This window comes from Xenopus laevis, chromosome 8S (assembly GCF_017654675.1).
Source record: "Xenopus laevis strain J_2021 chromosome 8S, Xenopus_laevis_v10.1, whole genome shotgun sequence".
In the NCBI taxonomy this organism is placed as follows: domain Eukaryota; kingdom Metazoa; phylum Chordata; class Amphibia; order Anura; family Pipidae; genus Xenopus; species Xenopus laevis.
In genome coordinates, this window is record NC_054386.1 from 46,886,556 (window position 1) to 46,902,427 (window position 15,872).

The 15,872-nt window shown below is 41.7% G+C and overlaps 1 protein-coding gene across 1 annotated transcript; it reads left to right on the top strand.

Annotated features, from left to right (window-relative positions):
• The first annotated feature begins 5,953 nt into the window (after positions 1–5,953).
• LOC121397736 (androgen receptor-like) lies at positions 5,954–8,259 on the top strand. Its single transcript, XM_041575067.1, has 2 exons — positions 5,954–6,081; positions 7,161–8,259. The coding sequence occupies exons 1-2, from the start codon at positions 5,958–5,960 to the stop codon at positions 7,505–7,507; spliced, it is 471 nt and encodes a 156-aa protein (XP_041431001.1). The 5' UTR covers positions 5,954–5,957; the 3' UTR covers positions 7,508–8,259.
• Positions 8,260–15,872: the final 7,613 nt, after the last annotated feature.

Below are 15,872 nucleotides of genomic sequence, written 5' to 3' on the forward strand. Positions count from 1 at the left end.
GTTTAAATTTTTCCAGTTTCAGCAAAAAATCGTTTGTGTCCTTCAAATAAGATCTATGTTTCAAGACATAACCATTGATCATTTTGTCGACAAAGATAGAAAGCGGAGACAAAACAGAATTTATACAAGATACAATTGGGCGGCCAGGTGGATTGTCTAGCCGTTTGTGAATTTTTGGCAATATATAGAAAATGGGGGTAACTGGAGCGGTTTGTTGGAGAAATTGTGCTAATGTGGGATCAATTACTTTCAGCTGAAGAGCATCCATAATAAGGTGCTCTACCTTTTCCTGTATGGCAAATAGGGGGTTAACATTAACACAGTCATAAGTATCAGCGTCTTGTAATTGTCGCTTTATTTCGCTAATGTACATAGTCTTATCCATGATCACTATGGCTCCACCCTTATCGGCCGGCTTAACTATTAATGTGTCATTATGTTTGATTGCTGCCAGTGCATTATATTCACTAGCGGAGATATTATAAGGTATTTTATGTAGCTCCCCATTTCTATATTTAGCCTCCAAATTCACCATATCGCGTTTAACTTGAGTTACAAATGCATCAACAAAAACATTACCCTCATCGGGTCTATAATTGCTAGGGGTCTTCAATCCCAAAGAATGTCCCATAAAGGTGTTGATACAAGGGTTAGCCCAATCGCTTGTGTTTTTTACAAATTGTGTTTTTAATTTAATGTCTCTGAAAAAGCGATACAGTTCTAGGTCTAGTTGAAAAAAATCTGGGCCAGTCACTAGGGCATAAGATAGCCCCTTAGCTAGAACTTGTTGCTGGTCTGGCATAAGTGAAATGCTAGATATATTTACCACTATCTCCGCCTGCGGTAGGTTCCCTGTCGGCCTCTCTTTTTTTCTGTGTTTTCTCCCTGCGCGCCTTCTTCTTCGGACGTCGCGTCTGTCGCTTGTGATCCACTTAAAAAAGAGGACGTTGTGGAATTTGAGTCGGATCTAGGGCGTGTAGGTGAATAGCCTCGTGGTGGATGTGCTTTGTGTCCCCCGCGGGTTCCCAGACTGCGCTTATTTCCACCCATACCGTCATGTGAGGGCCTATTCCAACGGTATACATTACCGGTACTATAGTCGCCGGCATCTCTTTGGAACTTGGAGCGCTTCCGCGCTTCCACTTCACTCCGGAACTTCTTTACATGGTCCGCCAGCTTCTCGGTCCCCTCTGCAACAATCTCAGGAGGAAAGGAGTTCCGCATCTCCAGTTCCTGTGAGACAATCTGTTGTTGAATTGCAGGTAATTCTTTTTGGAGACGCTCCATGGTGGCCAGCATTAAATCTAGGGAGCATTTATTAATGATAGCTTCCCATCTTTGGCAAAAATCTTTGTCCTCTGCAAACAAGGTGGGGCGCAAATGGACCCTCAAACCCCTGGGTATACGGTTGATTCTCACATACTCCGATAGTGTTCTCAGGTGTACGTCATATGCCACCGATTTCCTTTGGGAATTTTCCAATTCTCTAAAGTTCTGTTTACAGTCCTTAACGTTAAGGAAATCTGTGGATCCTCCTACAGCCTCAGTAATTCTGGACTTGTCGAGATCACTATATGCAAAAGTCATTGTAGCTGGTGGGGGTGCACAGGACCACGTGGAAATAGAACAATGGAATAATTGGTCAGCACTCACCCAAACCAAAATTTATCAAAATGGTGCACGTGCAGGGTTGTCCACTCCAACCGTATAAACAATGCAGAAACGGAATCACAGCACCATCCAAAGTGTATTTTTTCTTAAAAAGCCTTTATTGCATTCTCTGGCTTGGATCTCAAATAAACAACGTTTCAGGCCTATGTGGCCCTTTGTCAAGTTAATGAATTACTGCTGATTGCACAGTTTTATACTCACATATTAGATCGCCCTCTAAGGGCCAACAATCAAAATTAATTGATACAAAAAGAGAGACATAAAGGCAACATTGTCAGATACATTATAATATATGGAAAAGTATCCACTTATTTCCTGTAGATTCTATTCTTCCTGTAAAGGATTTAATTCTCATAGTATGGTATCCCATATACCGATAGTATTTTAATGATTGTTTTTAATAATACTAGTACTAAATCATTTTGTCCACAAATATTGGTCATTTTTATTGTCTTGCAGATACCATACTATGTTGCCATAAAGGCAACATTGTCAGATACATTATAATATATGGAAAAGTATCCACTTATTTCCTGTAGATTCTATTCTTCCTGTAAAGGATTTAATTCTCATAGTATGGTATCCCATATACCGATAGTATTTTAATGATTGTTTTTAATAATACTAGTACTAAATCATTTTGTCCACAAATATTGGTCATTTTTATTGTCTTGCAGATACCATACTATGTTGCCATAAAGGCAACATTGTCAGATACATTATAATATATGGAAAAGTATCCACTTATTTCCTGTAGATTCTATTCTTCCTGTAAAGGATTTAATTCTCATAGTATGGTATCCCATATACCGATAGTATTTTAATGATTGTTTTTAATAATACTAGTACTAAATGATTTTGTCCACAAATATTGGTCATTTTTATTGTCTTGCAGATACCATACTATGAGAATTAAATCCTTTACAGGAAGAATAGAATCTACAGGAAATAAGTGGATACTTTTCCATATATTATAATGTATCTGACAATGTTGCCTTTATGTCTCTCTTTTTGTATCAATTAATTTTGATTGTTGGCCCTTAGAGGGCGATCTAATATGTGAGTATAAAACTGTGCAATCAGCAGTAATTCATTAACTTGACAAAGGGCCACATAGGCCTGAAACGTTGTTTATTTGAGATCCAAGCCAGAGAATGCAATAAAGGCTTTTTAAGAAAAAATACGCTTTGGATGGTGCTGTGATTCCGTTTCTGCATTGTTTATCCGGTTGGAGTGGACAACCCTGCACGTGCACCATTTTGATAAATTTTGGTTTGGGTGAGTGCTGACCAATTATTCCATCAATAATAATATTATACAGCAGGAACAGCATTTTACAGGTCAATAGCATATATGGTGCACTGATCACAGGAAATATATTACTAAAGATAGAAAATACGAGCTGCACAGTTTTAAAGTCCTTTACAATTGTTTGCAATATATGGAAGTGTTTCTAAAACTAAACACTTTTGTGCAAAATTGAAAAGACACCACAGGATGTATATACTGTGTATAAAAACATTAGGGGCTATTTTTACTGCGTCTTCATCCAACAGTCACCGTGTAGTTGTTAACTCCAACTTTTCCTTCAGTCAAATGATATCTTCTTGCATTCTACTCCATCCGACTAGTCGCGGGTGTTTTGTCGGCGGGCGTCGATCCGACAATAAACACTTGTGGAGCTCTACCCTTACTTTGGGGAGACAAATAATGAAAAGAGCTTCTCAGTGAGCTTCTCAGGGTCTGCATCCCCTGTAGTTACTCAACTGTGTAATTTGCTAGTTGGTTTTGCAATGCCACCACTGTTGTTTTGCTTCATGTATATCATACCAGATATTTGTAAATAATAGTATTGCTCCTCAGCCACAGGAAACTCTTCAGAGGATTGCTTTGCTTTAAATGGGTTCCATATTGGGCATATGCATATCATTTCACCTGAAAACAGGCAACTTTTAAGGACTTAATAAGAGGTCTATTTATTTTATTCTTAAATTTCATGCTGGCATGTGATGAAGCAGAGCACTACTTCATTTAATCCTTGAAAGTTGAGAAAAATAAATATTTGGGAAAAGCTGTTGCTGGGAACGGCAAGTGTTTTCTTTTTCTACAACCTGGTAGAGCAGACTAGCATTTCTTTCCACTCCTCTAATGCAATGTACACCTTGAAAGCCTTAAGACATCTTCATTTGTGTGGTTTAGCCACTCAACTGTCCATTCAGAGATGTAATGTTAAGTGTTACGCAGACATGGGAATTTGCTACTGGCAACAATTAGAAAAGAGAGAGACTGACAAATATAAACTTAAAGCTTACAGGGGAAGAATAGAAAAAACACACCATTACTATTAAAATCCTAAAGGGCAACTTTCAGCTGAGCGAATCCTTGGAAAATGACATCCATTTTCCCTGGCAGTAACAGATAATTGTCAGCCTTGACACTTATTTGTGGATGTCTCTAGAAATAACTTTTGACATGTTGAGGTGTAATCAATAAGGATGGGCTAAGAGCCATTTGAGGTTATCTGGAACTTTGCTTGTTAAATGGGTGGTTCCCCTTTATGTTAACTTTCAGTATGTTACAGAATGGCCACTTCTAAGCAACTTTTCAATTTGTCTTTATTATTTATTTTGTATAGTTTTGTATAATTATTTGCCTTCTTCTTCTGACTCTTTTCAGCTTTGAAATGGGGGTCACTGACCACATCTAAAAACAAATCCTCTGTAAGGCTACACATTTATTGTTATTGCTTCTTTTCTTGTTCAAATCAATGAATGGTTGCTAGTGTAATTCGGACCCTAGCGACCAGATCACTGGAACTGCAAACTAGAGAGCTGCTAAATAAGCTAAATAACTCAAAAACCTCAAATAATTAAAAATAAAAACCAATTGAAATTGTCTCAAAATATCACTCTCTACATCATACTGAAAGTTAAGAACCCCTTTAAGCCAAGCATATAGACAAGTCTAAGCAGATAGACTAGTGCCAGGTTGCACGTCTGTCCTCCATGTTAAAATAGAAAGCAACCAGAAGCTCCAAATAGATATTTCAGAGTAACAGTGCATGACCAGTAGGATCTTATATTAACTTTCTTATGTTGCCATTCTGTTTTCCCTGGGGAATAAACTATTGTGACGATCAGAGACCACCTATCACTTCAGCTAGAATAATGATATCAAAACTATTTTGAGCATGGATTCTACACCGGGACAACGTAATGGTAATGCAGGTATGGGATCCATTATCTGGAAAGCCCCAGGTCCCAAGCATTCTGCATAACAGGTCCCATAACTTTATAGGACATTTAATTTAGGCTTGTGGGTTACTCAAGCAGGGAAAATTTGCAGAATATCATTAAATAAACCCTAATAAGTTTTAAAAAGGGAGTAAGCTGCTGGTGAAGCATTCATACAAATAATGCAAATAATGGCTTCCTGCTGTTATAGTACATTGTATAAAGGGTTGGCAAGCAATTTTATATTTGGATGTGGTTTGCTGTGACTGAAACACTGTTCCCAATAAATATATCTATATGAATATTTATATAACTCACATGGAATGTGCTGGCTTATATTTATAATAAATTCATTTATATAGAAAGCGTCTGTTTTTTTTTTGTCAGATCTGTTTTATTAGCTCCATCATGTCAACTAATAAATTGGGAGGCAGTTTCTGCAAACTGCTGTGTGGTCACTCTGTTAAACAGGAGGTCTGTTTGAACAGACAAAAATCCCTCCGTGGCTGCAGAAGATTATCATGTAAATAAGGAGAGGATGGGGCCACATCTCCATAAAGATCCCCCTTCAAACCAAATGAGAATAACCAGCCAGTGTGTGGCTAGCTTAATCTACTATCATTATTGTTATCCACAATTAAGACAAATAAATTGCATGAATTATTGATTTAATACCCAGATGTGTTAATTTATTTCTGAGTGTTTTTAAAGGGCCAAACTAATGGTGGCAGCTCTGATTTATTGGGGGTTTCTCATGCTCCCATTAGCTTCTGCTTTACTGAATTAGGATGAGGGTTTGAGAGGTCTCTGTGGCACACAGTAATCTGAGCAATAAAGTTAAGAAGAAAAATGCAGAGCCAGCTTTTCTTTTCACACAGATTTTTGTCCCTTGTGGGGTGACAGGATCCTGCCTCAGCATATGTGACTCTTGAGCTGGTGTCTGGCAATCTGTTATATGCTTCTCTCTTGGGTAGCAGGATGTCTGCGTTGCTGAAATCAGCGTTAGAATTAGACACACTCAGATTGTCTCTCTTCTTACTCCACAGGTATCGCATGCACAAGTCACGTATGTACAGTCAGTGCATCCGGCTGCGACACCTCTCACAGGAATTTGGCTGGCTTCAGATCACTCCGGAGGAGTTCCTCTGCATGAAGGCTCTCCTTCTCTTTAGCATTAGTATGTGTCCACTAACAATGGGTAGCATTTGGACATGAAAGTACTCCCTTACTTTATAATAAGATATCAACATGGAAAAATTTATTTTTGGTCATGAAATGGTGTACCTGGTAGCAAAGTTGTATACAATTATTCTTTATACATGTAGTATTAGAATTTAAAACCCCATTATGTAGATCCTCAAATCTGCAATGCTATTCACTACAGTATTCACTACAAGTTTTTTAAATAAGTAATTGGAAATTTTTGATGAACTCATTGTTCCTCCACAAGAATAAGACAATGCTTTGTACCTGGTGATTAGTAACCCATTTGAATATTATTGGGGTTTTCCCTCACATACAAATAATTGTAAGTAGATTTTAAGCATGGTGCTCCAAATTACAGAAAGTCCCTTATTGGAAAAGCCTAGGTGCCATATACAGCATATATGTATATGTGTGTGTGTAATCAAGATGCTAATGCCAGTAACAAAAAATCCACAATCCTTTAGTCTACACGAAAAGAACATTCCTTATTAGAGCTTTAGACTGCTCTACTAAAGAGCCCTAGTCCTATAACAACTTCTACATGTAGGAGATAGCCTACCACTAATTAGTCCCTTTTCATAGGGTCCCTTTTATCAAACTTCCACTAAGATCTTACTTCAGGGCCTTCTTTAACTCAGTCTCCAGGAGCATCCAACCTCCATCCTTAAGAGAACTAAAATGGGAATACAATGGAAATATCCCCACCAACAGAATGTGCCTAGATGGGGAAAATATATATATATATATATATATATATATATATATATATATATATATATATATATATATATATATATATATATATATATATATATATATATATATATATATATATTAGAAAAAATATTGGAGTGTATCTAATGAGTTAATGACATATAATGTGGCCCAGCCCACAGAATCCGCAATACTGAAAATGAAGACCAAGGTAAAATTGGTTGCCATATGTAGATTGTGAAGGGCTTCCTACTCAAGGATACAGTTGTTGCTTCTGTGCTTTGTTATTGTGCCCTACTTGTGACAAGCTGAGACTGACAAATGATGTTCTCTTAGTTCCCGTGGAAGGTCTGAAGGACCAGAAGTGCTTTGATGAGTTGCGGATGAATTATATCAAGGAGCTGGACAGTCATCTCATGCAAGAGGAACAATCCAGCATCCAGCTCTCGACGCTTTTTCCAGCTCACCAAGCTCCTGGATTCCGTGCAGCCAGTAAGACATGGATTATAGGAGAATGCAAACAGTGCCCTTTTGCTTTTTCTTTGTCCACCACACTGCACTTCAGATATTATGTTTTGAAACCAACTCCACCCACCCAAACAGAAAGTATCGTACAATCTCATTATCAGGTAAGACATCTCAACTATAATAAGCCTTATTTAAAATTAATACCAGTTTTGTGAACCCAATCGGAAATTAAGATGAAGAACAAAAAAGTTGGGACTGATGAGATCATCCAAAAGGAGCTTGAGTTTAAATTAAGGCTGACCATACTGCATGACCATCTGGGCATTTATGTTCAGTCGGGGCTATTTCAATAGATAATCCTGAAATCCTAATGGATTGTCTGTCCTAGTGGAAATATCCTTCTTCTGTATGTCATCTGTCTGTTTTGGCTCTCAGACAGATTGGTCATACTACAGATTGGTCCGAGTGTAGACTAGAACCCTTTGGAGTTCTTGGGTTGTCCACCTGGAAAGCAGAAGTGGAAGATAAAAAATATTTGAAATCAGTGAACCCATACAGTTTGTGCTGGTTGATATTATTGTATCTTACAAGCCTTGGGTCCCACGCTCTGTCAAAGCAGGTATGTGTTGCCTGCATGATAGATGAAGCCAAGTTATGGTTCTGTACCTAATTTATGTTTGCCATCTTAGCCATGATCTGCTCTTATAATTAACTTCAGAATTTTTCAGATTGAATGTATGGAATATTCGAGTGGGTTCCTGTTATGCAAGAGCACAGTTTCTGTCTTTCTGTTTTTACTTTTTATCTATAGCACTCAGCAGCGCCAGAGAGGCCTTACTATCAGAAGCAGGCAGATCCTGAATATTCCATATGCTCAAATGCAGAGACTTTGCCCCCGGGCTTTCTGCAACACAATTACTTAAATTACAAAATGGACCCAAAAGCCAACTAGTAGCTTTGCAGTGTGCATACCATTTAAAGAGATACTGTCATTGGAAAACATGTTTTTTTTTAAATGCATCAGCTAATAGTGCTGCCCAGTAGGGATGTCGCGGACTGTTCGCCGGCGAACTTGTTTGCGCGAACATCGGCTGTTCGCGTCCGCCGCAAGTTCGCGAACGTCGCGCGACGTTCGCCATTTTGGGTTCGCCTTACCTGGCGCTTTTTTTTGACCTCTCACCCCAGACCAGCAGATACATGGCAGCCAATCAGGAAGCTCTCCCTCCTGGACCACCCCCACACCCCCTGGACCACTCCCCTTCCATATATAAACTGAAGCCCTGCAGCGTTTTTTCATTCTGCCTGTGTGTGCTTGGAAGAGCTAGTGTAGGGAGAGAGCTGCTAGTGATTTCACTGATTTGAGGGACAGTTGATAGTAAGTTTGCTGGCTAGTAATCTACTTGATACTGCTCTGTATTGGAGGGACAGAAGTCTGCAGGGATTTGAGGGACATTTTAGGGTAGCATTGCTGGCTAGTAATCTACCTTCTACTGCAGTGCTCTGTATGTAGCTGCCTGCTGTGGGCACTGATCTCTTCTGATCTCATCTGCTGACTGCTGTAATAACCCAATAGTCCTTGTAAGGACTGCTTTTATTTTCTTTTTTGTTGTTTTACTTTGCTACAGATGCAGCCACTTTGGTTTGTCTGTTTGACACAGAATAACTAAACACAGATATCCCATTTATCTCATTTAACACAGAAAACTGTGACACAACATCCCATCTAATTAAAGCATTCACCATTGTGAACAATGGTGCTTTGGTATGCTAATGAAAAGGTTAAATGCATTAAATGAGTTAAGATAACTTTAGATAACACAGTTTCTTCAATTAACTCTGAGTCATGACGCATTTAACTCACAAATCCAAGTGGCTTCATCTGTACTTTAACAGCCAAGTGCTATTAGTCCAGAGGTGTTGGGGAGTGGGACTGGTGTGCTACTGTGCTGCTCCTAGTAGTTCAGCAGCACCAACCCGAGAATATTTTTTTTTTTAATATACATATAATTTTTTTTTTTATTTTACTTATCTTACTGTTCTTTAAGGTGTCCAGTGCTGTTTGCTGTTCTTCATAGTAGTGCACCAATAGTAGTGCACTTGCAGGCATTATTTGCCCAGTGGCCATCTAGCTGTGTGAGCTTGTTCACATTCTGTCTAAATATCAATAATAATACCGTCTCCAGAAACACCACCTGAGTGACGTTTTTCAAGCAGCAATAATATATTCCGTATCCACCACTGCTGTAGTGTATACGTTGACCTTGTAGGCATTATTTGCCCAGTGTGTTCTTCATTTTCAAACCACTGCCACTTAGCTGTGTGAGCTTGTTCACATTCTGTCTAAATATCAATAATAATACTGTCTCCAGAAACACCACCTGAGTGACGTTTTTCAAGCAGCAATAATATATTCCGTATCCACCGCTGCTGTAGTGTATACGTTGACCTTGTAGGCATTATTTGCCCAGTGTGTTCTTCATTTTCAAACCACTGCCACTTAGCTGTGTGAGCTTGTTCACATTCTGTCTAAATATCAATAATAATACCGTCTCCAGAAACACCACCTGAGTGACGTTTTTCAAGCAGCGATAATATATTCCGTATCCACCGCTGCTGTAGTGTATACGTTGACCTTGTAGGCATTATTTGCCCAGTGTGTTCTTCATTTTCAAACCACTGCCACTTAGCTGTGTGAGCTTGTTCACATTCTGTCTAAATATCAATAATAATACCGTCTCCAGAAACACCACCTGAGTGACGTTTTTCAAGCAGCAATAATATATTCCGTATCCACCACTGCTGTAGTGTATACGTTGACCTTGTAGGCATTATTTGCCCAGTGTGTTCTTCATTTTCAAACCACTGCCACTTAGCTGTGTGAGCTTGTTCACATTCTGTCTAAATATCAATAATAATACCGTCTCCAGAAACACCACCTGAGTGACGTTTTTCAAGCAGCAATAATATATTCCGTATCCACCACTGCTGTAGTGTATACGTTGACCTTGTAGGCATTATTTGCCCAGTGTGTTCTTCATTTTCAAACCACTGCCACTTAGCTGTGTGAGCTTGTTCACATTCTGTCTAAATATCAATAATAATACCGTCTCTAGAAACACCACCCGAGTGACGTTTTTCAGGCAGCAATAATATATTCCGTATCCACTGCTGTAGTAGTGTATACATTGACCTTGTAGGCCTTGTTTGCCCAGTGTGTTCTTCTTCTTCTTCATTTTCAAACAACTCCCATCTAGCTCTGTGAGCTTGTTCACATTCTGTCTAAATATCAATAATAATACCGTCTCCAGAAACACCACCTGAGTGACGTTTTTCAGGCAGCAATAATATATTCCGTATCCACCACTGCTGTAGTGTATACGTTGACCTTGTAGGCATTATTTGCCCAGTGTGTTCTTCATTTTCAAACCACTGCCACTTAGCTGTGTGAGCTTGTTCACATTCTGTCTAAATATCAATAATAATACCGTCTCCAGAAACACCACCTGAGTGACGTTTTTCAAGCAGCAATAATATATTCCGTATCCACCACTGCTGTAGTGTATACGTTGACCTTGTAGGCATTATTTGCCCAGTGTGTTCTTCATTTTCAAACCACTGCCACTTAGCTGTGTGAGCTTGTTCACATTCTGTCTAAATATCAATAATAATACCGTCTCTAGAAACACCACCCGAGTGACGTTTTTCAGGCAGCAATAATATATTCCGTATCCACTGCTGTAGTAGTGTATACATTGACCTTGTAGGCCTTGTTTGCCCAGTGTGTTCTTCTTCTTCTTCATTTTCAAACAACTCCCATCTAGCTCTGTGAGCTTGTTCACATTCTGTCTAAATATCAATAATAATACCGTCTCTAGAAACACCACCCGAGTGACGTTTTTCAGGCAGCAATAATATATTCCGTATCCACTGCTGTAGTAGTGTATACATTGACCTTGTAGGCCTTGTTTGCCCAGTGTGTTCTTCTTCTTCTTCATTTTCAAACAACTCCCATCTAGCTCTGTGAGCTTGTTCACATTCTGTCTAAATATCAATAATAATACCGTCTCCAGAAACACCACCTGAGTTGTTGTTGTTTTTGTTTTAAAAATAATGCCAGGCAAAGGCAGGCCGCCACGCAGAGGCACTAGGGGCCGTGCTGCTATGCTATCCTGTGGCCCTAGGAAATTGCCCAGTTTTAAAAAGGCAATGACCCTGAACTCCCAAAATGCTGAAGAGGTAGTTGACTGGCTTACACAGCACACCCCATCCTCTACCGTTTCTAACTTTACCACAACATCCTCCTCATCCTCCACTGCTATGGGCACCCCACGTAACACTTCCTCCACCACCGGCGCTCCTTCTTCACTGGAGTCAGAGGAGTTATTTTCACATGAGTTTCTTGAACTGAGTGATGCGCAACCATTATTGGCAGAAGAAGATGAAGGAGATGAGGACGTTACACCAGATTTAATTCTGGCAGAGAACACAACAGAGATGGACATAATGAGTGATGACGAGGAGGTCCCCGCTGCTGCTTCCTTCTGTGAGCTGTTAGAAGAAATTGATGCATCTGAGGAGAATGATGATGAGGAGATTGATGTTTTGTGGGTGCCCAGTAGAAGAGAGCAAGAGGAGGATAGTTCAGATGGAGAGACGGAGAGTCAGAGAGGCAGGAGGAGAATAAGACTTAGAAGAAGCAGGGAGGACAGCTCGCAGGGAACAGTAGGGCAACAACATGTATCGGCACCTGTGGTCAGCCGGCCAACGCACCCGCCAACGCCGCCGACTTCTACTTTTACCGCCAGATTGCCAGCCTCAAAAAGGTCAGCAGTGTGGGATTTTTTTAATGTGTGTGCCTCTGACAAAAGCGTTGTAATTTGCAATGAGTGCAGTCAGAAACTGAGTCTTGGGAAGCCCAACAGCCACATAGGTACAACTTCTATGCGAAGGCACATGAACGGCAAGCACAAAGCACTTTGGGAGCAACACCTCAAAGGCAACAGGCAAACTAAAAGCCACCCTCCTTCTGGTCCAGCATCTTACTGCTCTACCTCTGCTGTCCTTGACCCGTCTGAACCACCCTCCACTCCGCCTTCCACCTTGACCACCAGTTCCCATTCCCAGTCATCTGCCCCCAGCCAAGTTTCTGTGAGGGCCATGTTTGAGCGTAAGAAGCCAATGTCTGTGAGTCACCCCCTTGCCCGGCGTCTGACAGCTGGCTTGTCCGCACTCTTAGCCCGCCAGCTTTTACCATACCAGCTGGTGGACTCTGAGGCCTTCCGCAAATTTGTAGCAATTGGGACACCGCAGTGGAAGGTACCCAGCCGCAATTTTTTTTCAAAAAAGGGAATACCACACCTGTACCACCATGTGCAGAGCCAAGTCACCGCATCTCTGTCACTTAGTGTTGGGCCAAAGGTCCATATGACTACTGACGCATGGTCCTCCAAGCATGGTCAGGGCAGGTATGTCACCTACACTGCCCACTGGGTGAACTTGGTCATGGCTGGGAAGCAGGAAATGTGTGGCTCAACGACGACAGTGGAGTTGGTGTCACCGCCACGGATTGCACGCGGTTCTGCCACCACCTCTACTCCTCCTTCGCTCTCTACCTCGTCTTCTTCCTCTTCTTCGTCCTCTGCTGCTGGGTCCTCCTCCTCCTCCACACCTGTGCACCCCCAGCTCCCCCTAGGCTATTCGACGTGCCAGGTACGCCGTTGTCATGCTGTCTTGGGGATGACGTGCCTGGAAAGCAAAAACCATACCGGATCTGTACTCCTGTCATCTCTGCAGTCACAGGCCGATCGGTGGCTGACCCCACACCAACTGAAGATCGGAAAAGTGGTGTGTGACAATGGAAGCAATCTGTTGGCAGCACTGAGACTGGGCAATTTAACACATGTGCCCTGCATGGCACATGTTCTGAATTTAATAGTACAACGTTTTGTCTCAAAGTACCCAGGATTCCAGGACGTTCTCAGGCAGTCCAGGAAGGTGTCGGCCCATTTCAGACGTTCCTATACAGCCATGGCACGCCTTGCTGACATTCAGCAGCGGTACAACATGCCAGTCAGGCGTTTGATTTGCGACAGCCAGACTCGCTGGAATTCAACGCTCCTCATGTTGGAACGTCTGCTGCAACAACAAAGAGCCGTCAACGAATACCTGTTTGAACTGGGTGGTAGGACTGGATCTGCAGAGCTGGGGATTTTTTTCCCCCGTTACTGGGTGCTTATGCGCGATGCCTGCAGGCTCATGCGCCCTTTTGAAGAGGTTACAAATATGGTCAGTCGCACCGAAGGCACCATCAGCGACCTAATACCCTTTGCTTTCTTCCTGGAGCGTGCCGTGCGACGAGTGACAGATGAGGCTGTAGACCAGCGTGACGAGGAGCAGGAAGCGCACGATTTCTGGTCGGAATCACCAGAACGAACCCAGGCACCTGCTGCAACGCAGGGAGAGGTGTCAGAAGTGGAGTCAGAGGAGGAAGGTGGCTTTGTGGAGGAGGAGGACCAACAGGAGCAGGCTTCCCAGGGGGCTGGTGGTGACCTTTTGGGGACCCCTGGTCTTGTACGTGGCTGGGGGGAGGAGACCGTGGATGATGCAGTCCTTGATAACGAGGAAGCGGAGATGGATACCTCTGCATCCAACCTTGTGAGAATGGGGTCTTTCATGCTGTCATGCCTGTTGAAGGACCCCCGTATCAAGAGGCTTAAGGAGAAGGACCTGTACTGGGTCGCGACTCTACTAGACGCTCGGTACAAGCATAAAGTGGCAGAAATGTTACCAACATACCACAAGTCTGAAAGGATGCTGCATTTACAAACCAGCCTGCAAAAAATGTTGTACAATGTTTTTAAGGGTGATGTCACTTCAGGAACTCATCAACATTCCAGGGGCAGAGGTGCCAGTAATCCTGCCACGAGCGCACCTGCAAGGACAAAGCACTTTGGCCACTCTGTAACGTCAGACATGCAAATGTTTTTTTGTCCAAGGCAGCGGCAGAACCCTTCTGGATCCACCCTCAAAGAACGCCTCGACCGGCAGGTAGCGGACTACCTGGCATTAACTGCAGATATCGACACTCTGAGGAGCGATGAACCCCTGGACTACTGGGTGCGCAGGCTTGATCTGTGGCCAGAGCTGTCACAATTTGCCATGAACCTCTTGTCTTGCCCCGCCTCAAGTGTCCTCTCAGAAAGGACCTTCAGTGCAGCAGGAGGGATTGTAACTGAGAAGAGAACTCGCCTAGGTCACAAAAGTGTGGATTACCTGACCTTTATTAAAATGAATGAGGGGTGGATCTCGGAGGGTTACTGCACGCCGGAAGACTTGTTCTGAGTTTCTGATTCTGACTCCCCATGCAGCTGTCCTTCTCTGCACGCCTCATGACTCCACATACAGCTGTCCTTTAGCGTCCTCCTCCCTCCACCACCGTTACAAACTAGGGTGCAAACCCTACTGGTTTAATTTGAATCCAGGTAAATCCTGAGTTTTTCTGGCCTCTGTGCTTCAGTGGCTGCGACCAAAAAAAACAGAATATTTTCAGCATTTATATGGCATATTTTTTCTGGCCTCTGTGCTTCAGTGGCTGCGACCAAAAAAAACAGAATATTTTCAGCATTTATATGGCATATTTTTTCTGGCCTCTGTGCTTCAGTGGCTGTGACAAAAAAATGAATATTTTCAGCATTTATATGGCATATTTTTTCTGGCCTCTGTGCTTCAGTGGCTTTGACAAAAAAATGAATATTTTCAGCATTTATATGGCATATTTTTTCTGGCCTCTGTGCTTCAGTGGCTGCGACTAAAAAAAACAGAATATTTTCAGCATTTATATGGCATATTTTTCCTGGCCTCTGTGCTTCAGTGGCTGCGACCAAAAAAATTGAATATTTTCAGCATTTATATGGCATATTTTTTCTGGCCTCTGTGCTTCAGTGGCTGCGACTAAAAAAAACAGAATATTTTCAGCATTTATATGGCATATTTTTTCTGGCCTCTGTGCTTCAGTGGCTGCGACAAAAATAAATGAATATTTTCAGCATTTATATGGCATATTTTTTCTGGCCTCTGTGCTTCAGTGGCTGCGACCAAAAAAAAATTAATATTGTTTGCATTTATATGGCATATTTTTTCTGGCCTCTGTGCTGCAGTGGCTGCGACAAAAAAAAATTAATATTGTTTGCATTTATATGGCATATTTTTTCTGGCCTCTGTGCTGCAGTGGCTGCCACAAAAAAAAATTAATATTTTCAGCATTTATATGGCATATTGTTTCTGGACTTCTGGTTCAGTGGCTGCGACAAAAAAAACATAATTTTTCAGGAAAGTACACATGCCTAATTTTTCAGGGTTCTGCAACAGTGGCAAAATCGCATCTTTTATGGTCACCGCAGGTGATCAATAAAGTAGACCAAAACTGGGCCCACACTGCAGAATCAGTGTTTTTTGGTTCACCTCACTGTACATTGAATTACCTCTGCCTGACCGTGCACGTGCGACAAGCACGGTGACTGCTAAACACACCACTACAGAAATATTGCCACCAACAGGACGAACATCCTGGAGGTGACAAGC

Coding starts and splice junctions, on each gene's coding strand:
- LOC121397736 (XM_041575067.1), top strand. CDS start 5,958: ATGCACAAGTCACGTATGTACAGTCAGTGCATCCGGCTGCGACACCTC. Junction 6,082..7,160: donor TCTCCTTCTCTTTAGCATTA/GTATGTGTCCAC, acceptor ATGTTCTCTTAG/TTCCCGTGGAAGGTCTGAAG.